Consider the following 23,396-nt stretch of genomic DNA (forward strand, 5'->3'; position numbering starts at 1 on the left):
ATTTTTTAGGGAAAGACGTCGTGGATTTGTGTGTTTCTTGGAGTGGGAGAGAGTGCTTTGGACTAGTCGGTTGTTTTTCAGGTTTCCCGGGTCTTTGCGGTGGGGCGGTGTTGGGGAGGGCGGGGAGAGGAGACGCCCACCACGCCGAAGTTAACTTGGCCCCGCCCTCTTACGTGCTCGGCCCCGCCCTTCACGCTGCCGGCAGCTCGCGCCGCCGCAGTCTGCGGCTGCCCAGCGCGCCGGGAGCTCCTGCGCCTTCCGCGGCCCGCGCTCCAGCCACCAGCGCGGTTAGCCACGTGGACCGACTCCTGGCGCGCCGACCTCACGTGGTTCTAGCATCGGCTGGGGCTTGCTGCGTTTCCCGCTTCTCTGTGCTCGCCCCCGCCTCTGAGCTCCGTTCCCATGGCGGCCCTGATGTTGGAGGATGGGTCGGTCCTGCGGGGCCAGCCCTTTGGGGCCGCTGTGTCGACTGCCGGTGAAGTGGGTAAGCAAGCTCGGGCCGGCTGCCGACCTCATCCCACTCTCTGCTGCCCCTCTCTGCCCAACCTGCCCTGCCCAAACCCGCCATTTTCCCGCCTGCACACCCAGCCTCCCACCCCCATTTGGTGCCCGTGTCCCCACCCTAGCCCCTTTTATCCCTCAAGGTCAAGGCAGCCTCCGCTGGGGCATTGTCATCGCTCAGGGCAGTGGTGGGAAGGGTGTCCTGCCCAAGCCCCAGCCCTGCCTCTTTCTTGCAGTGTTTCAAACTGGCATGGTCGGCTACCCCGAGGCCCTTACTGACCCTTCCTACAAAGCACAAATCTTAGTGCTGACATATCCTCTGATCGGCAACTATGGCATCCCTGCAGATGAAATGGATGAGTTCGGTCTCAGTAAGGTAGCCACACCCAATGCTTTCTGTACTTTATCTTTTCAAATCAGTGGTTATTAACTGTTAGTCAAGTGAAGACATTGACATTAAGTTAGGCATCCTGGAGAGAACAAAGATACACACTGAAGTGATAATACAAGTACTACCCACAGCTTAAGTACCTTAAGAGGCACAGTGCTGGAGGCCAGCCAAAGAGTCTGGATTTTGGTAGGGAACCAGTGAAGATTTCTTAACAGTGGTGTGATGGGAGGAATGCTTTAAAATACATAGTAGGAAAAAGACTGGAAATTAGGGCCACACCCTTCTCAGTGGCTGTGGGTCCCAGTTCACCTACCAAACCAAGTTGGTAATCGTCTTGTAAACCTACTTTCCTTGCCTTGACTCATTTTTTTGCCACTTTTCAGTGGAGTTCTTACCTCTAGATAAGAAAACTCAGTCTCCTCCCACAGTGAGGTTCCACCTATTCCTCCTCCTCTGGAATTTGGAAACTAAGTTGCGCTGTGAAAATTAAAGTAATGAAAAAAGTCCACAGAGATTAATAGTGGAAATCACCGCAGCCTAGATACAGTATTCCTCAAAACTCATTTTGTCATGGTATTCCACGCTTAGTGGGCCTTTAATTCCTTAATTCACCCTGACATTTAGGAGAGGGAACTCGAGATAAGGAGTGAAAGGACCATTCCTTATCACAGATCTGTAAATACACTGCATTCTAGTTTATAATGCAGTATGTTGGTTAACATATGGCAGTTTTTAGCTTTGTTAGCTGTAGACACACTGACAAAATGAGAGTTTATGAACCTGCAGAATTGGGGCCCATGACAGAACCAGGGTGAGTAAGGCCTCCTAGAGCCTCTAGCCCACCATGGATACTTTTGTGGCACGTGTGCTGTGAATGCACCTGTCCACATGCAGACTTGTCTTCCTGGCCATGGAGGGTTCTGCCAAACTCTCCTTCAGATCCGTAAAGAACAGTCTCAACATCCATCTTCTTTTAAACCTCTACCACTAAACAGATGTGATTTAAATATACCATTCCCTCCCATGTAAATGACCCATTTTTCTCTTTAATTATTAAATGTTTATCTACTGGGTAGCAAATTTACATTAACTTTATTATTATTATTATCCCTTACATGGAGGGGGGTAGAATCATGCCTAGCGTTGTACCCTGAACCTTTATTTTTATTTGATGAGGTATTGTGCACCTGTCTTATTTTCTGTTTTTACCACATTCTGTAATTGTGATCTTGTTTATTTGCATGTTACTTTATTAATTTTCAGGCTCCCTAAGTAGTAAATTCATATGGTAAGGACAGGGATCTTGTCTTTTTGCATACTCACTGCTCCTCCCCCAACATCTGTTACAATGCCTGGCACTGAGTGGGCACTCTGTAAATGTTTGTTGACTGCTACTGTGTGTCAGCCACCTTGTTCTTGCTGAGTTCACAGTTTGGTGAGGAAGACAACACAAACACATATACGATACAATGTAAGTAGCCAGAACAATAGAAACAGTGAGTTTAGGTGAGCCCCTAAGGAGGAGGCACAAACTACAGTGAGTGAAGGGGTGGTATCTTCACAGAAGTAGGATTTGTAATCTCAGTTTTGGACTAAAGAAAAGGGAAGGAAAATATTTTCCGTTATTAATCAGGGCCCAGCTTTTGGTGTTTCATATGAGGAACAACATTGTTGGGAAAGGACAAAAGCAGGAGATGCTTGCTGTGTTAAAGGAATGACTGGGTCATTTATTCAGTGTGGGTGAAGTGTAGGGTCTCAGCCGTACGTTGGGAAAAGAAGATAGGAAGATGTGTGGCCCTCGGCCCCTCATGCTCTCTTCGTTCCGTCGACAGTGGTTTGAATCCTCAGGGATCCATGTGGCAGGACTGGTGGTGGGAGAGTGCTGCCCCACACCCAGCCACTGGAGCGCCACCCACACCCTGCATCAGTGGCTGGAACAGCATGGCATACCTGGCCTGCAAGGTACGGTGCTAGCACAGTTGTGTCTGGGCAGAACACAGGTGCCTGGATGGAAAGAATCGAGATCTCTTTTGCACTACTGGGACTCTGAGGAGTCTGGGACTCTGAGGACTACTGGAGTCTGAGGTTGTGATAGAATGTATCAGATTTGGAAGGTTAGAGTAGGGTCTGGGAATTGGAGAAAGAACTGAGTTCTCACTCAAATGGAAAATTTTGTACATACAAAAGGAAAGAAGAATATAATGAACCCCCCAGCTTCTGTAATCATTAACTGAGGACTAAACTTAACTGCACCACCATGACTAGAACCCCCCTAATTATTTTGACGCAGGTCTCCATCGTTGTATCATTTCAGCCACAAATAGTTCATTAATCTATGAAAAAGGAGTCCTTTTTAAAAGAGCCACAGGGGCGCCTGGGTGGCTCAGTCAGTTGAGCGACCGACTTTGGCTCAGGTCATGATCTCACGGTTCGTGAGTTCGAGCCCCGCGTCGGGCTCTGTGCTGACGGCTCAGAACCTGGAGCCTGCTTCAGATTCTGTGTCTCCCTCTCTCTCTGACCCTCCCCCACTCATGCTCTGTCTGTCTCTGTCTCAGAAATAAATAAACGTTAAAAAATATTTTAAAAATATAAAAGAGCCACAATAACATTATGGTATCTTTAAATAAGTAACAATAATTCCTAAATATTCAGGCGATATTTATAGATTTCTCTATTATCTAAATGTTTTTTATTGCTTATTTGAATTTGGATCTAAATAAGATTCATATATTGCATTTGGTTGGTATGTCTAATTTATGGGCATTGTAACCCACTTGACAAAAACAAGTTGGTTTTCCTTTAGAGTATCCCACAAGCTGCATTTTGTCAATTACGTTCCTGTAGTGTTGTTTAGTATGTTCTTTTGTCTCCTGATATTATTTTCTGTAAACAAATCTAGAAGTCATGGTTCAATTCAGATGTGATATTTTTAGCAAGAATACTTCATGGTAGTGTACTTCCATCAGGATGGCCCAGGATTTTGATGCCCATAGAACAGCTGTGTGTGACTCAGGGCTCTGGAATGCAGTGCTCCTGAAAGTCTAACCTCATGCATGACTGAGTTGGGGGAGTGTGATCTCTGAGAGTGTGCTATTTTGACAGGAGTGGATACTCGGGAGCTGACTAAGAAGTTGAGAGAGCAAGGGTCTCTGCTGGGAAAGCTGGTCCAAGATGGAACAGAGCCTTCAGCCCTGCCATTCTTGGACCCCAATGCCCGCCCCCTGGTGCCAGAGGTCTCGATTAAGGTACAGAGGTAGAGTGGGAAAATGTTGCAAGCTATAGCACATCAGTTTTATTCTGTTCCTAACAGGTGAACACTTGAGGGTAAATCAGAAGAGGCCTCAAAGGCAGGGGTTGGTGTGTGTATATCTATACTCATTGATTACAACTGCCCGCTCTTGCCCTTTATTCTTCAGGCTCCACGGGTCTTCAATGCAGGGGGCACCCCTCGGATCCTTGCTTTGGATTGTGGTCTCAAGTACAATCAAATCCGATGTCTGTGCCAGCGTGGAGCTGAGGTCACTGTGGTACCGTGGGACCATGCATTAGACAGCCAGGGTGAGTAGCTGGGGCGTGTATAGGGCTACAGACAGGTAGCTTGGGTGGAAGATCTGTCCCTTGGTCCAGTCGCTGTAAGTCAACATGAGTTGCAGGGAAGGAGACAGAGATCAGGGCTTTTGCTCTGATGGTAAGGAAAGGCTGCAAGTTTGTCTTTCTGGTTAAACTACTGGTTTTGACATCATCTTTTCTGCCCACTCCAGAGTATGAGGGTGTCTTCCTGAGTAATGGCCCTGGTGACCCCGCCTCCTATCCCAGTGTGGTATCCACACTGAGCCGTGTCTTATCTGAGCCTGATCCCCGACCTGTCTTCGGGATCTGTCTGGGACACCAGCTGTTGGCCTTAGCCATTGGGGCCAAGACATACAAGATGAGGTGGGACTTGTGGGGAGAAGAAGGGCCTGAACTACTGACATGAGCGGTGGGGAGTCTTGGGGATGGGAATAGAGTTGGTGTTCGTTAGTGTTGAAACAGGAGCAGGGGCTGGTGAGGGTCCTAAGCTCCACAAAAGCTGGGTTTGGTACAATGGTGAAGGGAGGGTGAAGAGGGCCTGTGACTCAGTGCGCTTCCATCTCCAGATACGGGAACCGAGGCCATAATCAGCCATGCTTGCTAGTGGGCTCTGGGCGCTGCTTTCTGACATCCCAGAACCATGGGTTTGCTGTGGAAACAGACTCACTGCCAGCCGGCTGGCTTCCTCTCTTTACCAACGCCAATGATCGTTCCAATGAAGGCATTGTACATGACAGCCTGCCCTTCTTCAGGTGAGCTAGAGTGATTCCGGCAGGGTGACTGGATCTGTACAGCTTGCAAGCCCCGGGGTCTTGAAGATCAAAATAGGAAGCGCAACAGTGGGCCCCGGTCATCTATCCTGATGCCCGCTTCCAAGACTACCAGTTCCCAAGTCAGGGATAATGGCAGATTTCGTGATCCCATCTCTTCAACAGTGTCCAGTTTCACCCAGAGCACCAAGCTGGTCCTTCAGATATGGAGCTGCTTTTTGATATCTTTCTGGAAACTGTGAAAGAAGCCACAGCTGGGAACCCCGGGGGCCAGACAGGTAAGCCCCTGAGTAGAACTGGGTTTTGTAGAACTAAGTAGAAGTAAGAACAGGGTTGGCTCCAGGATGGGCATAAAATGGGCATGCCCTAGGAAACTGAGATCTGTTTGGGAGGTTAAGGGGATGAGTTGGGAAAGCAACCAAGCCAAGATGATTCATTTACTTCTTCTACCGAAAGGAGCTCCAGAGTCAAGAGTCCTGGGTCGTTGTTCCGCGTCTGCCACTCATTAGAGGCATGACCTGTTTTGAATTCTTCTGTAAAGTGTGGGAGTTAATACAGGTGATCTCTCAGGTCTCATTCAGCTCTAACATTTATGACTTTCTTTGCCTCCACAGTTCGAGAGCGGCTGGTTGAGCGCCTCTGTCCCCCAGGGATTCCCACCCCAGGCTCTGGGCTTCCACCACCACGAAAGGTTCTGATCCTGGGCTCTGGGGGCCTCTCCATTGGCCAAGCTGGAGAGTTTGACTACTCAGGCTCTCAGGTAAAGCATGTCCATCCCTGCCCCTCTGGGTGTGTGACCCTCAGGAACGGATGGTCTTGAGAGGGCTGAGGCATAAACAAACATTGGTTGTAGGGAGAGAATGAATCAGGAGATCCGGGGAATGTTCAGAAAGGTGAGGTGCTAAGGAAAAGGAGTTGGTTATGAGAGACTGGGAGTACAGGAAGGGAGAGACACGTTGGTGGTTTCAGACTTGGTAGTCTTGCTTCTGTAGGCGAGGCTGGTACGCCATTTTTGTCTCCCTAGGCGATTAAGGCCCTGAAGGAGGAAAACATCCAGACGTTGTTGATAAACCCCAACATTGCCACAGTGCAGACTTCCCAGGGGCTGGCTGACAAAGTCTATTTCCTTCCCATAACGCCTCACTATGTAACCCAGGTATGACTGGCATAAGGCTGGACTGAGGAAGGGACCCACGTGGGCAGGGGTATTCTGTGGTCACTCTGGGTTTCTAAACTTCTTTGATCCACTCTATACCCCCAAGGTCCTAACGTTTGTTATTCCTCTTCTCCCTCAGGTGATCCGTAATGAGCGCCCAGATGGCATCTTACTGACTTTTGGGGGCCAGACAGCTCTGAATTGTGGTGTGGAGCTAACCAAGGCTGGAGTGTTAGCTCGGTATGGGGTCCGGGTCCTGGGCACACCTGTGGAAACCATTGAACTGACTGAAGATCGGCGGGCATTTGCCTCCAGGATGGCAGAGATTGGAGAGCATGTGGCCCCCAGTGAGGCGGCAAATTCTCTTGAACAGGTTCGAGGGGCGGTTGGGGGAAGGTGGAATGATGCCATTTTCTTTGTGTCTTGTTTTCTCTGGGGCCAGGAACCCTCTATGCAGCAAGCAGTCGAGGCCTGATCACTGTGTTCATCTCTTCTGCTCGTTACAGGCCCAGGCAGCTGCTGAGCGGCTGGGATATCCTGTGCTAGTTCGTGCGGCCTTTGCCCTGGGTGGCCTGGGCTCTGGCTTTGCCTCCAACAGGGAGGAGCTCTCTGCTCTTGTGGCCCCAGCTTTTGCCCATACTAGCCAAGTGCTGGTAGATAAGTCCCTGAAGGGATGGAAGGAGATTGAGTACGAAGTGGTGAGAGATGCCTATGGCAACTGTGTCACGGTGAGTGATGGAAGTGGGCTGGGAGTAATGTCAGGCAGTATGAGCTCCAGTAAGAGCAGAGGTCATAGCTGAGATCTTTGAGGGTTCGATGTCCCTCAGACCCAGAATGGGTACTGTCCCAAAAGCAACAGGACCCTGGGATGCAGCCTCTTGCCTCTCTTGACTTCCTTTGGCAGTGACCTCCACGGGATCCTTCTTTCACAGGTGTGTAACATGGAGAATTTGGACCCATTGGGCATCCACACTGGAGAATCCATAGTCGTGGCTCCAAGCCAGACACTGAATGACAGGGAATACCAGCTACTGCGGCAGACAGCCATCAAGGTGACCCAGCACCTTGGAATCGTCGGGGAATGCAATGTGCAGTACGCCTTGAACCCCGAGTCTGAGCAGGTGAGACCCTAGGCCCTGGAGCTGATATTCTAGCTGTTGGATCTCCATCCATAATTTTGAGTCTTTGAGGCCAGGGGACTCTTTGGCCCTACAGACCTTGAAGTAGAAGTCAGGATTGTCTGTGGTAAGGTTGGACTGGGATGGGGGTGGTGCTTTTGTTATCTGTGCCTTTGGAGAGGGCTTAGTTTTCTGGCCCTTCTAATACCTCTCCTAGGTGGACCTTCTGCACCAGTTATCTGATGTCTTTCTCTCTCTCTCTCTCTCTCTCTCTCTCTCTCTCTCTCTCTTTGCAGTATTACATCATTGAAGTGAATGCCAGGCTCTCTCGAAGCTCTGCCCTGGCCAGTAAGGCCACAGGTTATCCACTGGCCTATGTGGCAGCGAAGCTAGCATTGGGCATCCCTCTACCTGAGCTCAGGTACAAGGGTGGGGAAAAGATCACAGAGATGGGGAGGGGAGCTGAAGAAAACATTCATGGGACAAGGAATTTAAAAAAGATATTGGCCTGGATGTGTGGGGTCAGAGGAAGCTATCTGGAAGCTCACTCTGCGTCTCCCACTCTGTCCTGACACCTCCACGTGACGGCTCCCAGGAACTCAGTGACAGGGGGAACAGCGGCTTTTGAACCTAGCCTGGATTATTGTGTGGTAAAGATCCCTCGCTGGGACCTCAGCAAGTTCCTTCGTGTCAGCACAAAGATCGGGAGCTGCATGAAGAGCGTCGGTGAGTGAGACGTGCCCCAAGAAACCCTTCCCCAGGTCACTCTATGGGGTCCCAGCAGTCCTAAGAATCTAGAATATCATAAAGTTAGTTCCCTGGCATAGGCTTTCAGATCCTATATTAGCGGCAGCTTGGGAACATGGTTTCTCAGAACTCGGACATTTCAAACTCCGTGGTCCTCATCAAGAGCGGGAATCAAAGGCATCTGGAAATCTGTGCCAGGATACACATGCCACCTCCACTCCCCCGCCGTCTGTCAGAATCTCTGTGATGGGGTGATGGCCATCAAACTATCTCCTCTCTCTTGGTTTACAAATAAGTAAACTGAGGTGCCCGCAGAAGGAAGGTGACATGGCTGAGTAGAGGGTAGAGCCAAGAACTGAGAACTAGATCCGGTTGCTAGTTATGTGCACCTCTGTCCTACTATGTTGCCTGTCATCGGCAAGACCAGTTTCATGAAATTCTACCCACAGCCTTGCATTGCATTTTGCCCACGGCCTCATCACTAGGTTGTTAATGCCAGTGACAGTTTGTTCTCCATGTGACTTTAAATACTGATGCTTCGGGGAAATGATGCCTGTTGTTTTGTGAACCCTTGTATATCCACGTTAGCACAGTGACAGTCGTCGTTAACGCCTGTCAGCTTCTCTGGGTACTTTCTGCCATGATCACCCCCCAAATTTTTTAACATGTTTAAGATCAGAGCAGAACATCAGAGCCCTTTTTCATAAAAACAAGGAAATTTAGTACCGAACAGCATGCAAGCAGTGGTAGAGTGTGCTGGAATTGAGTTAATACGCTTCCCTGTGACGTCCCTTTAAGTCACGTTAGACTGTTCTGAAACGTTTCAACCAAAGCAAGCATTTCACATACCACAGTGCCACCAGCCAAGGATAAGAGCATTTCATTGTGTCGCAAATATCCATGTACAGCAATAGTAGCCTTTATTTATTTTTTTATATATATTTTTTAACGTTTATTTATTTTTGAGATAATGCAAGAGACAGAGTGCAAGCAGCCAAGGGGCAGACAGAGGGAGACACAGAATCTGAAGCGGGCTCCAGGCTCTGAGCTGTCAGCCCAGAGCCTGATTCCGGGCTCGAACTCACGAACCGTGAGATCATGACCTGAGCTGGAGTCGGAGGCTTAACCAACTGAGCCACTCAGGCACCCCATCAATAGTAGCCTTTAAACAAGCAAGTCTAAGTAAGCTCAGATATTATTTTGGAATTTTTAGAAATCTTACAAGACTGCCAACTTGTTCCTTCTGGAGATGAATTCCTGTTGTGTGAAAATTACGATAAACATGGGAATAAAGCCATAATTAAATTGTTGGTAAAAGAAGTGGACTGAAATAGGATAAAGATTAATCCCCAGATGAGATGTTTAATGTTTTATATCTATTCAGGTGTTCTTAGAACATGATCTTCTTTGATAACTTTTTGTGACTTTTATCGTTGCAAGTAAGATACATGAACCATTGAGAAATTAGTAAAGTAGTTAAACCAAAAAAGAGTAATCCTCTATAGTCTTGTTACACAGGGATTATTTGGGCATATATATGATTCCAGAATCTTCCTAGGCATGTATATGTGAATATGTTGGGTATCTCTCTTACTCAAAATAAGCATTTACAATAAAACCATACTACAAAGGAATTGAACAAAATCATTTATCATTCTCTTCCTTAACACTGCTATTAGCATTTTAGTGTTTTAAAGTTCTTTTGAAGAAACAATTAGGATTGTAAATAGAAAAATACAGTTAGTAAAAAAAGAAAGAAAGAAAACACAATTGGTAAGATGATCCTAGGGTAAATTGTCAGAGGACATTATAAAACTTTGTGGACGAGGAAATCAATAAGCAAATCTGGGGAGTTGTAGGGAGAGGGGAGTTCCCTTTTATTAATAAATAGAAATCTAGCTAAAATGAGCAAATTTAAGAGAAAAATTGTTTAAAACGATTATATGTACTTCTTAGAAGATGGTGAAACTTATACTTGTAAGCATAAACTTCTGTGAAGCAAGTAATACTTATTAAGACCCAGAAAATTCTTACCTATTTCTCCTGTACTTCTGCAAGTTTATCCTAAGGAGATAACCCAAAGCACTGAAGAACTCACAGCCTCACTTAGAAGGATGAACACTTCAGAGCTAGGTGTCCTTCCGTAAGTGAGAGTTAAGTTATGGTAAATCATACAGGAATTAAACTGCCGGTAATAAGGTCACAAAGCAGTGTGGGAACATGGTTATGATAAAAGAAAAAACATGATAGAAATTGTATGTGTACTATAGTCCCATATAAAACATATATTTGAAAGAAGTCCAGGAAGGAATACTCTAAAATGAGAGTTGTGAATGTGATTATTTCTGGATGGGTTCAAAGAGCAGTGGGATCATCTTCCTATTATTCAGACTGTTGAAAAGTTTTAAAGGATGAGACTGATCCCAGATGGTGTCATCATAATAGGAATAAAGCACATAACTGGATAGCTGTCAGTGGTTGGGCCATTGTGATCAGCTGCACTATTTCTAATATCCACACGTCCATTTTAGGCATCTTAATTTCATAGTCCGTAATAAACACAAAACAGAAAATGGTAAGGAGAGAAGTTCCAGTTTAAGATTGCTCAATAACAAAACATGATACATACCACTGCTTTTGTTCTTGTCCTGAGAATCTTCCAGAATCTTGACTAAATCATAGACATAGGAACCTCCTACCTCCAGGGCCTCAGTTTTCACATCCTGTTCCTCCAGGTGAAGTCATGGGCATTGGGCGTTCTTTTGAGGAAGCCTTCCAGAAGGCTCTTCGCATGGTAGATGAGAACTGTGTGGGCTTTGATCACACAGTAAAGCCTGTCAGTGACATGGTAAGTGGCTCTCTTCCCCTGGCAACACCCCTGAAATGGACCCTCCTCTGTCCCCAGTCTGTGGACATGTTACCATTAATAGCAGCAGTCATTACTAGACATTTGCATTTTTCACTTGGCTCAGAATTTTGTGGTTCCTCTCATCTATTCTATAAGGATGTATTCTTTTTTTTTTTTTTTTTTTTAGTAATGTTTATTTTTGAGAGAGACAGACAGACTGTGAGCAAGGGAGGGGCAGAGAGAGGGAGACAGAATCTGGAGCAGGCTCCAGGCTTCGAGCTGTCAGCACAGGGCCTGATGTGGGGCTTGAACTCACAAACCATGAGATCATGACCCGAGCCAAAGTTGGAACGCTTAGCTGACTGAGCCACCCAGGCCCCCCTCATAAGGATGTATTCTTAAACTTGTTTCCGTGGACATTGAAACAAGCCTAGAGAGCTTGTGGAACTTGCTAATACATTAGCTGCACAGTCAGAAAGTGGCAGAGGTAGGATTTATATACAGGTTTTTGCAATTACAGAGTTGCTGCTTTGGCTCCTTTTTTGCAGTGTCTTTTCCTAAAACAGTGTCACTCATGCTCTCAGGCTTTATGAGGTGCTAAAAATAGATTGGGAATGTTTTGCTTAACAATCGTACGTCTCCTCCCTCTGCGCAGTCCTTCCATATCCATCTGTCTGCCCTCCCCGTTAGGAGTTGGAGACGCCAACTGATAAGCGGATCTTTGTGGTAGCAGCTGCTCTGTGGGCTGGCTATTCTGTGGAGCGGCTGTATGACCTCACACGCATCGACCGCTGGTTCCTGCACCGGATGAAGCGGATTATAGCACACGCCCAGCTGCTGGAACAGCACCGTGGACAGCCTTTGCCCCCAGACCTGCTACACCAGGCCAAGCGCCTTGGCTTCTCAGACAAGCAGATCGCCCTTGCGGTTCTGAGGTCAGAGGTGGTGGTGAGGGCCTTGGGCTGAGGATGTGGGGCAGAGAATCTTGGTACCAGTGAGGGGCCCTCGGAGAGATTAGGGTGTTTTGGAGGCTTCTGACCTTCATCCCTGGGTTGTTTTCCTCTTAAATTCCTGCCCTGGGATCTCACCCCTTTACTAAGTCTGAACCCCACCAGGGCTATATTTTTGACCCTTCTTCTCCTTTAGCACAGAGCTGGCGGTTCGCAAACTGCGTCAGGAGTTGGGAATCTGCCCAGCAGTGAAACAGATTGACACAGTTGCAGCTGAGTGGCCAGCCCAGACAAATTATTTGTACCTGACATACTGGGGCACCACCCATGATCTCACCTTTCGAACGCCTCACGTCCTGGTCCTTGGCTCTGGCGTCTACCGTATAGGCTCCAGCGTTGAGTTTGACTGGTGTGCTGTGGGCTGCATCCGGCAGCTCCGAAAGGTCCAAGAGCTAGTCTTTCCTACCGTCTTATCTGCTGTTCTATTCTCTTTCAGTTCCAGCAGTTGCCTTACGCCCACATTTAATCCTGGCACTTTCTGTTAATTGCTACGCTTAGAGCTTTGGGAAGAGTGTGGGGGTGGTAGGGGCGGGGGACTCCCCTTAGGCCATCTTGTGCCCCACACAGGGTATGTGTCTTTTCTCCCAATACTTTGTACCTGTCTCTCTAGTGCTTGGCCCCACTTCCCTCCCAAGGCAGGTGTCCCATATAGCTATTTCAGAGAAAGCTTTTTGGCTTTGCCTTAGTTTCTCCATGTTTTTCCTCCCATCTTATAGTTCAATCTCATCTCCCTCCCTCTCGCAGATGGGATATAAGACCATCATGGTGAACTACAACCCAGAGACAGTCAGCACTGACTATGACATGTGTGACCGACTCTACTTTGATGAGATCTCTTTTGAGGTGAGAGAGTTGAAGGCTGCTCGTTAGCCTGGGTGGCCAGGGTTAAGTGGGAATGGCTGGCTGACTTAAGATTCTTTGGGCTCTGTGGGGTTTGAGGGGACGTGGGTAGAGGGTGAGAAGCAGTGACCAGGAAGGCTCAGATCCCTGACTACCTGCTACCTCCACTTGATTCTCCTGTTGCACTAAGGTGGTGATGGACATCTATGAGCTAGAGAACCCTGAAGGTGTGATCCTATCTATGGGTGGACAGCTGCCCAACAACATGGCCATGGCTCTGCATCGGCAGCAGTGCCGGGTGCTGGGTACTTCCCCTGAAGCCATCGACTCGGCTGAGAACCGTTTCAAGTTCTCCCGGCTCCTCGACACCATTGGTATCAGCCAACCTCAGTGGAGGGAACTCAGTGACCTAGAGGTGGGCTGGGGCTTGGTTGGGGGCTGGAGGCTAGATGCGGTCAGGGGTGAGTGTGACCAACTCAGCTGCACCCTTCTTAGTCTGCTCGCCAGTTCTGCCAGACAGTGGGGTACCCCTGCGTGGTACGCCCCTCCTACGTGCTGAGTGGCGCTGCTATGAATGTGGCCTACACTGACGGGGACCTGGAGCGCTTCCTGAGCAGTGCAGCAGCCGTCTCCAAGGAGCACCCTGTGGTCATCTCCAAGTTCATCCAGGAGGCTAAGGTAGGGCCTCAAACGAGTCTCTGAGGGCAGCCTCCCCAGCCTCAGAGGAGACTCCTCTCTCTGGTCCTACAACAATTTCTAGGCACAGAAGGCTGGGAAGGATGGGTTGTATCAAGGCTCTTCAAGGAAGGGAGCCTCCTGGGGCAAGTGGGAGAAGAAAATGGTCCCTGCCCTACATCACATTGCCTTCACGTCCCCACTAGGAGATTGATGTGGATGCTGTGGCCCGTGATGGTGTAGTGGCAGCCATTGCCATCTCTGAGCATGTGGAGAATGCAGGCGTGCATTCAGGCGATGCCACACTGGTGACCCCACCGCAGGACATCACTGCCAAAACCCTGGAGCGGATTAAAGCCATTGTGCACGCTGTGGGTCAGGAGCTGCAGGTCACAGGACCCTTCAATCTGCAGCTCATTGCCAAGGTAGTAAGAGGGGGCTAAAGGAAGAGACTAACGGGCATTAGTACCTTCTTGCTCTGTGCTGGCCACAGTGCCAGTGAGCACTCACTGTCTCCTGCCCTCATCAGAGTAGGCCCAAAAGCTGGAGGGAAGGGGCTCCTAGCTAGAGCCCACAGTGTTGTAATGGCTTGTGACAGTCTGTTCACAACCTGATCCCTGTTCCCTTGTTCAAGGTTGATTACCCACAGAATGGTAAGTGAGGGAAAGAGTCCAGGTCAGTGGAATAGTGTCAGCAAGCCCAGCCTACAGAAGGTCTGACCAATCCCTGTCTGCTCTAGGATGACCAGCTGAAAGTTATCGAATGCAACGTGCGTGTCTCTCGCTCCTTCCCTTTCGTCTCGAAGACACTAGGTGTGGACCTAGTAGCCTTGGCCACACGCGTCATCATGGGGGAAGAAGTGGAACCTGTGGGGCTCATGACTGGCTCCGGAGTCGTGGGGGTAAAGGTACGGAGGATTGAAACCTTGAGGTTAGCAGTCAGAAGCAGGGAGACATAGTGGGAGAAAGTTCACTTACCACACATGTGAGTCCGCATGTAAACTGAGCACCTATCATGGGCCACAAGGGTGATAAGGGTCTTTGTCCTTTAAGAGCTCACACTAGTAATGGAGACAAGGGAAGTTGGGTTAAAAAATAGCTTGTTTCTAGAACAGTCTATGGTAAACCTGCGTAGTAAAGATAAGACTAAAATGCTATAGGAGTTTACAGACAAGAGATGGCACTTCCAAAAGGAGTAACCTGGGAAGGGCTGGGAGAGGTGGTATTTAAATGGAGTCCTGAAGGGTGGTCAGGATGTTTGATTGGCAGAGCTTGTTGAGGAAGTGTTCCAAGGCCAAGGAATTAGCTTAGTGGAAACTGCCGGAAGACCCGAACTATATTTGAGAAGCAGCTCACCTACTGGTGTAGAGCATAGGCAGAGCAGCAGCAGGCAAGGCTAACCCTGCCGTCTGGCTGAGACCACGGGAAAGGAACTGTGGCTGCTTCTTCTGATGAGGGGAAGTGGGCCCTCCTTGCCTTGGTGTCTCATATCCTGCTCCCACAGGTGCCTCAGTTCTCGTTCTCACGCTTGGCGGGTGCTGATGTGGTGTTGGGTGTGGAGATGACCAGTACCGGGGAGGTGGCTGGCTTTGGGGAGAGCCGTTGCGAGGCCTACCTCAAGGCCATGCTAAGCACTGGCTTTAAGATCCCCAAGAAGAACATCTTGCTGACCATTGGCAGCTATAAGGTACAGAATCCAGAGGCAGGGGCTGCCCAGAGAGGTGGGGGCAGATAGCCTTGGTTCTCTGGGCCTGGGCTGACCTTGAAGTGGAAGACAGAAGAGATACAACCGCATCCTCCTTCTGCTTGGTTCAGAACAAAAGTGAGCTGCTCCCAACTGTGCGGCTGCTGGAGAGCCTGGGCTACAGCCTCTACGCCAGCCTGGGCACTGCTGACTTCTACACTGAGCATGGCGTCAAGGTACCGGGGCTCCTGCAACCTACCCCTGCTTTGTACCAGAGAATTCTGTGTTCCCTTGCTTTTTCTGTCATTGCATAAATCCTCTATATTTCGCATAGAGCAAATAGAGTATACAGAAAAGCAAAGAAAAATTTTCCTTACAGTCTCTCTACCACTCTTAACATTCTGGTGTATTTCTTTCCAGAATATTATTTCTATATGTACATGTATGGGCTCATATTGCACAGTCCTTGATAACCATAGAGTAGATGTTTTTCCTATCAAGAATGTACTCTGCCAATAATAAATAGAGGCAGCCCTGGTCCCCACCCTATAGGTCCTCAGTCTCTTCCTCATGGGTTCCTGGGCTACCTCTCCTCCCTTTGCTGTCCTTCGTGACTCCTGCCAGGTTCAGTTTGGCCCTGACCTTATCTCTGGGCCACAGGTAACAGCTGTGGACTGGCACTTTGAGGAGGCAGTGGATGGTGAGTGCCCACCGCAGCGAAGCATCTTGGAGCAGCTGGCTGAGAATCACTTTGAGCTAGTGATTAACCTGTCAATGCGTGGGGCTGGGGGCCGGCGTCTCTCTTCCTTTGTCACCAAGGGCTACCGTACCCGGCGCCTGGCCGCTGACTTCTCTGTGCCCCTCATCATCGATATCAAGTGCACCAAACTGTTTGTAGAGGTACCTGGGACCTGGGTGCTAGGAGAGCAACAGCCAGTGTTAATGGGACAAGAGGGAGAAGTGAGTGTGCCATGGGGTTGGGAAATCTCAGTATGAAGCAGTTACGGTAATAACCGGGCTTTGGGGCTACAGAGAGAAGTTGGGTATTGGGAGGTAGAGCCTGGTTTATGCAAAACCTACAATTCCTGGGTTGCCCTTAAATCAGAGCTGACTGTGGTTTTCACCTGCAGGCCCTAGGCCAGATTGGGCCAGCCCCTCCTTTGAAGGTGCACGTTGACTGTATGACTTCCCAAAAGCTTGTGCGGCTACCTGGTAAGTGCATCTTCTGGGAGAACCCAGCTTCTGCACACTGGTAGCATCTGGCTCAGAGATCTGGGCTGTGGGACCCACACCCTGCCTGGACTGCATAGAGTGTGGGGGCCAGAATCTTTCTCACTGAGCTCTTTCCTCCCACGATCCTCTGTGCCCTTGACTGAGGAACCTTGCCACCTCTCACCCGTATCAGTGGCTGCTCATTTTCCTACCACCCCAGTTCACATCTTTGATGTCCTTTGTGTCTCTGAACCTTCCTCTAATCTTGCCACATCCATGTTCTCCCAGGACTGATTGACATCCATGTGCACCTGCGGGAACCAGGGGGGACACACAAGGAGGACTTTGCCTCAGGCACAGCTGCTGCCTTGGCTGGGGGCGTGACCATGGTGTGTGCCATGCCTAATACCCGGCCCCCTATCATTGATGCCCCTGCCCTGGCCCTGGCCCAGAAGGTGAGCCCTTGTACTCCTGCTTCACGGTGATCCAGACATCTCTGCCTGTCTCCCAGACCCATCCTCCTTGTGCCCTCCCAGAAGCCTAGGGGCCTAGGCCACTGGTTCCCAGGCTGGCATGGATGCCAGGGGGTCTTATCTCATTATCTCATATGTATCTTCCCCAGCTGGCAGAGGCTGGCGCACGCTGTGACTTTGCCTTATTTCTTGGGGCCTCGTCAGAAAATGCAGGGACCCTGGGTGCTGTGGCTGGGTCTGCTGCTGGGCTAAAGCTCTACCTCAATGAAACCTTCTCTGAGCTTCGGCTGGACAACGTGGCCCAGTGGATGGAGGTAGGGAGTGGGCACGTGGGAGGAGGCAGCCAGTGTCCTGGCTTGAGGACCACACAGAGTGGGCTAACCAACAACAGTGAGGTGTCAGGAGCTCTGTGAGGGCTCTGGGCTCTGATGAGCTCAGAGAATTAAGGGCTCTGCACGCTCCCCGATAAATTCTTTCCGTCCCCAGCACTTTGAGACATGGCCATCCCACCTCCCCATTGTCGCCCATGCGGAGCGACAGAGTGTCGCCGCCATCCTCATGGTGGCCCAGCTGACCCAGCGCTCAGTGCACATATGTCATGTGGCACGGAAGGAGGAGGTGAGAGTACACCCGGGATCCCAGTACCCCTTCTGTTTTCTCAGTGACACCCAGAGGTCAGGGTCTCCTTGGGGGCCGGAGGGGGTGGGGAGCAGGGAGCCAGTACCCTCAGCATGTCTGCCCCGTAACTTTCCTAGAGGGGGTGTTGGCTGCGGAGACTTGGAGGGCAGGGCACGAGGGAGGCCCCTTCTAGATCTCCTGTCCCCCCAGATCCTGCTGATTAAAGCCGCAAAGGCCCGAGGGCTGCCAGTGACCTGTGAGGTGGCACCCCACCATCTGTTTCTAAGCCACGATGACCTGGAACGCCTGGGGCCCGGGAAGGGCGAGGTCCGGCCTGAGCTTGGCTCCCGCCAGGATGTGGAGGCCCTGTGGGAGAACATGGCTGTCATCGACTGCTTCGCCTCAGATCATGGTGAGAGGGCCCACAGTGTACCTTTCTGCCCAGCAGGGCTCGTGCCCCAGCTCAGGGCCCCTGGGCTCTGTGAGGATACAAAGGACTTGACCTTTGTAGCACAGTGCCTGGGCTGTGATGGGTGCTTGATAAATGCTCCCTGAAGGAACTAATGAGCAAATGATAAAAGTTATAAATGAGAGAACATGGGTAAAAGGTGTAGTCCCCGGAAGGTGGCAGCTGTCATGGTTTATCTGTTTTCCAAATAACCAGAGGAGAGGAGCATTGAGATGTGTAGCGAGCAGTGCAATCCTGGTGGCCTGTGTGACTCCCCAGATGTGGAGGCGATGGGGCCTGAGGGTGCTGCTCTCTTCCTTCAGCCCCCCACACCTTGGAGGAGAAGTGTGGGCCCAGGCCTCCACCAGGCTTCCCGGGGCTGGAGACCATGCTGCCGCTGCTGCTCACGGCTGTCAGCGAGGGCCGGCTCACTCTGGATGACCTACTGCAGCGGCTCCACCACGGTCCTCGGCGGATCTTCCACCTGCCCCCACAGGAGGACACCTATGTGGAGGTGTGGGCGTGTGGGCGGCTGCGGAGGGTGGGCGGCTCTGTATCCCCCGCAGCTGTCCCAAGGTGTGGCCCTACCCTAGCATCACCCGTGACTCTGGGCAGGTGGATCTGGAGCACGAATGGACCATCCCCAGCCACATGCCCTTCTCCAAGGCCCACTGGACACCCTTCGAAGGGCAGAAGGTCAAGGGCACCGTCCGCCGTGTGGTCCTACGAGGCGAGGTGGCCTATATTGACGGGCAGGTATGTGTGTGGCCTGAACCCCATCCCAGTAGTGACTTCCTTGGTGCCATTGTCAACTTGCTCTGGCACATCTCTGTGGTTCCAGCACCTCCTCCAGCTGCCCTGAACATGGGTGGGCACAGGTCCCCTGAGGCGTGTTTCCTTTTTGCTGGCTTCCGTTGCTTTAGGGTCTCAGTCCAGCTCTTTGCCCCCTGCTCACTCGCCTGCTCCTGCTTTCTGTCTGCAGGTCCTGGTGCCCCCGGGCTACGGACAGGATGTACGCAAGTGGCCTCAGGGGGTTGTTCCCCAGCTCGCACCTCCAGCCCCTGCCACCAGTGAGATAACCACGGTATCCACAGTGCTTTGAGACTGGAGGGGGGTGTTGGGGGATGTGGCCAGGAACAGCCAGCAGCACAGATGTTATAATTAGTGGTTTAGGGGTGGAAGGCTCTGTAGTTGACACTAAAAGTCCCCCACCTATCTCTTTGTCTACTACAAAACATAGACTTAACTCTCAGTTTAGGAGATTACCTACCTAGGGGAAACACAAGCCCCTTATTAACCCAACCAGAGGTTTATCTGAGAGCCTGTCATGGGGCTAGCACACACCTCTAGGAGGCTAGTTGGTCTTCCTGTGCCACAGCAGCATAGCAGAGGGATGAACCTGAGGGGAGATGATGGAGAACGGGGTCCATTCCATTCTCGCTACAGACAGTGAGCAATTTGGCTTTTCTCGAGGAATTAAATTTGAGGAGTTGGGTCAGTACTTTTTAAAATGTGAGGCCTATATCTCTCCAGACACCCGAAAGGCCTCGCCGGGCTATCCCAGGGCTTCCCGATGGCCGCTTCCACCTGCCTCCCCGAATCCACCGAGCCTCTGACCCAGGTCTGCCAGGTAAGAGGAGGGTCCTGTGACATGGAGGATGGGGCCACCTGGACTCAGAGATGTGTAGGGACAGGCTTCTTTTCCCCCAATGTCCCCCTGATGGACTGGGGTTGGGCTCACAGCCCCCCCCCCCCCCCCAGCACCTCACTTTGGTCCACTTACCCTGTTCTTCCTGCCTTTCCTTCATACTACTAGTCTGACCCGCTGTACCTTCCTTTGCCTAAATCAGTCTGCCCTCTGTGAGGTAGGTACCCCACAGCTTCTCATAGCCCTTTCTTGTTGTGGGCAGCTGTGTTCCTCCGCCCAGGAGCTGGGATCCCACGGGGCAGCAGAACGTGGGGTAAATCCAGGTTACTGGTTGGTGTGAGCCTGGCCGTTCCCCTTGCCTAGGATCCCTTTGCCACTTGGGCGGGCCCTGGGAGGGCACCACTGCTCTCACACAGCAGCCCCCGTGGGAAATCACTGGTGTGTCCCCAGGGCTGTTGATCCTTGTTGTCCCCTAACCTGCTATAGCTACTGTTGTGTGAGTTGGTTTAACACAGACGCTATGATCCAGAGTGTGGGGAAATGGGGGTTCTTCACAGACCTTAGTTGCAGGCTTATATCTGTCCTGTTGCCCTATTTGTAGCTGAAGAGCCAAAGGAAAAGTCCTCTCGGAAGGCAGCTGAACCAGGTGAGACTTCCCCAGAGCCCACGCTCACTTCGGGGACCTGTCTGACCTGACCTCTGTAGGAGGAGCCCTCTGACCCACCTCTTCTGCCCCGTCCCTCACTGCAGAGCTCATGGGAACCCTTGATGGCACCTGCTACCCTCCACCACCAGTACCTAGACAGGCGTCACCCCAGAACCTGGGGACCCCTGGCCTGCTGCACCCCCAGACCTCACCCCTGCTGCACTCATTAGTGGGTCAACATATCCTGTCTGTCCAGCAGTTCACCAAGGATCAGGTGCCTGGGGGAGGGAGGATGGGGACACCCAGAGCTTTGAGAATCTGAAAGGTTGGGGCTAGGACCTCTGGGGTCCACTGCCTTTCCAGCTGACTTGGGGTCTTTTTTAGATGTCTCACCTGTTCAATGTGGCGCACACACTGCGTATGATGGTACAGAAGGAGCGGAGCCTCGACATCCTCAAGGTCAGGGTCAGGGCTGTGGGCTACAGATCCAGGACCCTGTCAGAGGGATCTCCCTCTCCTGCCATAGGTCACCTTGTGTGAGTCCAGATCCTCCACTATAAGTTGCTCTGCCTTCTTTATTCTGGAAGGTCCTGCTGACCTAGACCCCTGACCCCCACATGTTTGCTCCCCTCTGACCAGTATTTAGCTGATTTGTGAGGCCCTGAGTGCCGGTGCATCAGCCTGCTAATCTGGTCACTTGCTCTGTGCAGATGTATTCAGTGGGATAGATCTGGGGTGTTCCTGTTTCTCCCAGAGAATGAATACTTCATTCAGATATTTACCAGCGGTGTTTCGGAGGCAGAACCTTTAGCTCAGAGCAATGCTAATAGAAATGTCAAGGTTAGGACAGGTCACAAGGAGGTTTGCAGGGAGTTCTCTCAGTGTCCCTCCTGTGTAAGTGGGCGAAGCAAGCAGCAGCCTATACTTTCCCCAAGATGAACACACACTTTCACACTGAATCTTGGCCCTCCCCCCCACAGGGGAAGGTGATGGCCTCCATGTTTTACGAGGTGAGCACGCGGACCAGCAGCTCCTTTGCGGCAGCCATGGCCCGGCTGGGGGGCGCTGTGCTCAGCTTCTCAGAAGCCACGTCTTCAGTCCAAAAGGGTGAATCCCTGGCTGACTCTGTGCAGACCATGAGCTGCTACGCCGACGTCGTTGTGCTTCGGCATCCCCAGCCTGGAGCTGTGGAGGTGAGGCCAGCTGTCCACTGGACAGGGTTGATTGGGATGGATCCAGGGACATGACTGCAAGTCTCTGGTTGGGCCACATGGGTGAGGGGACCCAAGAAGAGTGGGACTCAGGCAGGGAGCGGGGGCCACTGAGATGCAGAAGACAAGGCTCTCCTTATTCCCATTTTCACAGCTGGCAGCCAAGCACTGTCGAAGGCCAGTGATCAATGCTGGGGATGGGGTTGGAGAGCATCCCACGCAGGCCCTGTTGGACATCTTCACCATCCGGGAGGAGCTTGGGACTGTCAATGGCATGACGGTGAGCGCAGTGGCAGGGGTTGGGAGCCTGCCCGGGCAAGGTCTGAAGAGGGGGGGCAGTTGGGCAGTACCTTCTCTGTTCCGAGGCATGCTGCATCAGGGAGGCCTGTGTCCTGATCCTGAGACTGAAAGCTTTGAAGTGGGGGGACAAGGTGCTTGATCTGGGGGCCCTCTTGGTGATCGGGTTCCTCCCCTAGATCACAATGGTGGGGGACCTGAAGCATGGACGCACGGTGCATTCCCTGGCCTGCCTGCTCACCCAGTACCGTGTCAGCCTGCGCTACGTGGCACCTCCCAGCCTGCGCATGCCACCCAATGTGCGGGCCTTTGTGGCAGCCCGCGGCACCAAGCAGGTGAGGCCCTGGGAGGCCATGGGGAGCTGCGGGTTGGGCAGTGAGAGCCTGGCACTGCATTCACTCTGACTCTGCCTCCCCCTCCAGGAGGAATTTGAGAGCATTGAGGAAGCGCTGCCCGACACTGATGTGCTCTACATGACTCGAATCCAGAAGGAACGCTTTGACTCTAGTCAGGAGTATGAAGCTGTGAGTACCAGGGCTGAGGCGAGGCCAGGGCTGGAGCTGCGGGGCATCCAGGCTAGTGGCCAAGAAGGCTGGGCCCCAGGAGCTTGATTGGGCCTCTCGGTTGTGATAACTGCATGTGGGTGTGGAAGGAACCCTGGAGGAACCCAGGCTTGTGGCCCTACGGCCACCCTGGCCCTGAGGTGCTGACAGGGCCCCCGTCTGCCTCGCAGTGCTTTGGCCAGTTCATTCTCACTCCCCACATCATGACGCGGGCCAAGAAGAAGATGGTGGTGATGCACCCGATGCCTCGAGTCAATGAGATAAGGTGACACGGCTTCAAAATTGAGGATACACCGGGGGCTGGCTGTGGGAGGACACTTAGTCTTGGACAGGCTGGGGTAACTGTTTTCCTTCTCTTGTAGCGTGGAGGTGGACTCGGACCCCCGAGCAGCCTACTTCCGCCAGGCCGAGAACGGCATGTACATACGCATGGCTCTGTTAGCCACTGTGCTGGGCCGCTTCTAGGGCCCAGCTCCTCAGATTCTTCTCGTCAGGCCCAGCTGCTGGGCACAGATTCTGGTGCCCCCCACGGGGGCAGCACACTTAGGAGATGCTCTGGGGCGTCCAGGCAGCTTACGTGCTCACACATACACATGCAGGCCACACTTGGGCACTGGACTGGACTGGAGCGCTCTAGCATGGGGGTAGGTCCCCATCTCCTTTATTGCACCGCAAACCTGTAAAGTCATTTTTCTACTGACTTAATAAATAGCTAAGCTGCTTGTAAGTGCCTATTTCCTTGCATGTATCCTGGCTTCAGCATAGAACACGAAGTGTAGTGGGCAGGACTTCTGGAAATTTTGAACAGCTGCCCAAATCCAAGAGCAGCCTTGCTGGGCAGACTCTTGCTCTGGCCAGGGCTGAGCAGCAGGGCTCAGCATTTTCAGAGTCATGGCTCTTTGGGGTTCTGGGCAGGGGTGTGCTGTTCTGTTGGTGCTGAGTCCTGTGCTGCGCTGACAGGTGTCCAGTGT

At 51.4% G+C, this 23,396-nt stretch overlaps 1 protein-coding gene across 2 annotated transcripts; it reads left to right on the forward strand.

The window, feature by feature from the left end:
- Window positions 1–200: 200 nt before the first annotated feature.
- CAD (carbamoyl-phosphate synthetase 2, aspartate transcarbamylase, and dihydroorotase) lies at window positions 201–23,152 on the forward strand. 2 transcript variants are annotated; one of them, XM_040496308.1, is made up of 45 exons: window positions 201–484; window positions 738–877; window positions 2,725–2,854; window positions 3,995–4,137; window positions 4,309–4,450; window positions 4,654–4,825; window positions 5,029–5,214; window positions 5,398–5,510; window positions 5,847–5,992; window positions 6,257–6,388; window positions 6,528–6,761; window positions 6,895–7,116; window positions 7,321–7,509; window positions 7,803–7,927; window positions 8,102–8,232; window positions 10,989–11,101; window positions 11,792–12,036; window positions 12,248–12,494; window positions 12,856–12,954; window positions 13,142–13,366; window positions 13,447–13,629; window positions 13,833–14,051; window positions 14,366–14,533; window positions 15,130–15,312; window positions 15,441–15,545; window positions 15,970–16,209; window positions 16,440–16,521; window positions 16,810–16,976; window positions 17,144–17,308; window positions 17,481–17,612; window positions 17,823–18,024; window positions 18,384–18,574; window positions 18,676–18,816; window positions 19,043–19,144; window positions 19,594–19,690; window positions 19,971–20,021; window positions 20,310–20,354; window positions 20,459–20,628; window positions 20,739–20,813; window positions 21,335–21,547; window positions 21,720–21,845; window positions 22,042–22,197; window positions 22,285–22,386; window positions 22,596–22,690; window positions 22,788–23,152. In XM_040496308.1, the coding sequence occupies exons 1-45, from the start codon at window positions 403–405 to the stop codon at window positions 22,888–22,890; spliced, it is 6,729 nt and encodes a 2,242-aa protein (XP_040352242.1). In that variant the 5' UTR covers window positions 201–402; the 3' UTR covers window positions 22,891–23,152. The 2 variants fall into 2 exon arrangements, with proteins under 2 accessions (XP_040352242.1, XP_040352243.1); XM_040496309.1 differs by lacking the exon at window positions 19,971–20,021 and having other exon boundaries at window positions 202–484.
- The last annotated feature ends 244 nt before the right edge of the window (window positions 23,153–23,396 follow it).

The sequence above is a fragment of the Herpailurus yagouaroundi genome, unplaced genomic scaffold (genome assembly GCF_014898765.1).
Source record: "Herpailurus yagouaroundi ecotype Mexico unplaced genomic scaffold, PumYag 188, whole genome shotgun sequence".
Classification (NCBI taxonomy): domain Eukaryota; kingdom Metazoa; phylum Chordata; class Mammalia; order Carnivora; family Felidae; genus Herpailurus; species Herpailurus yagouaroundi.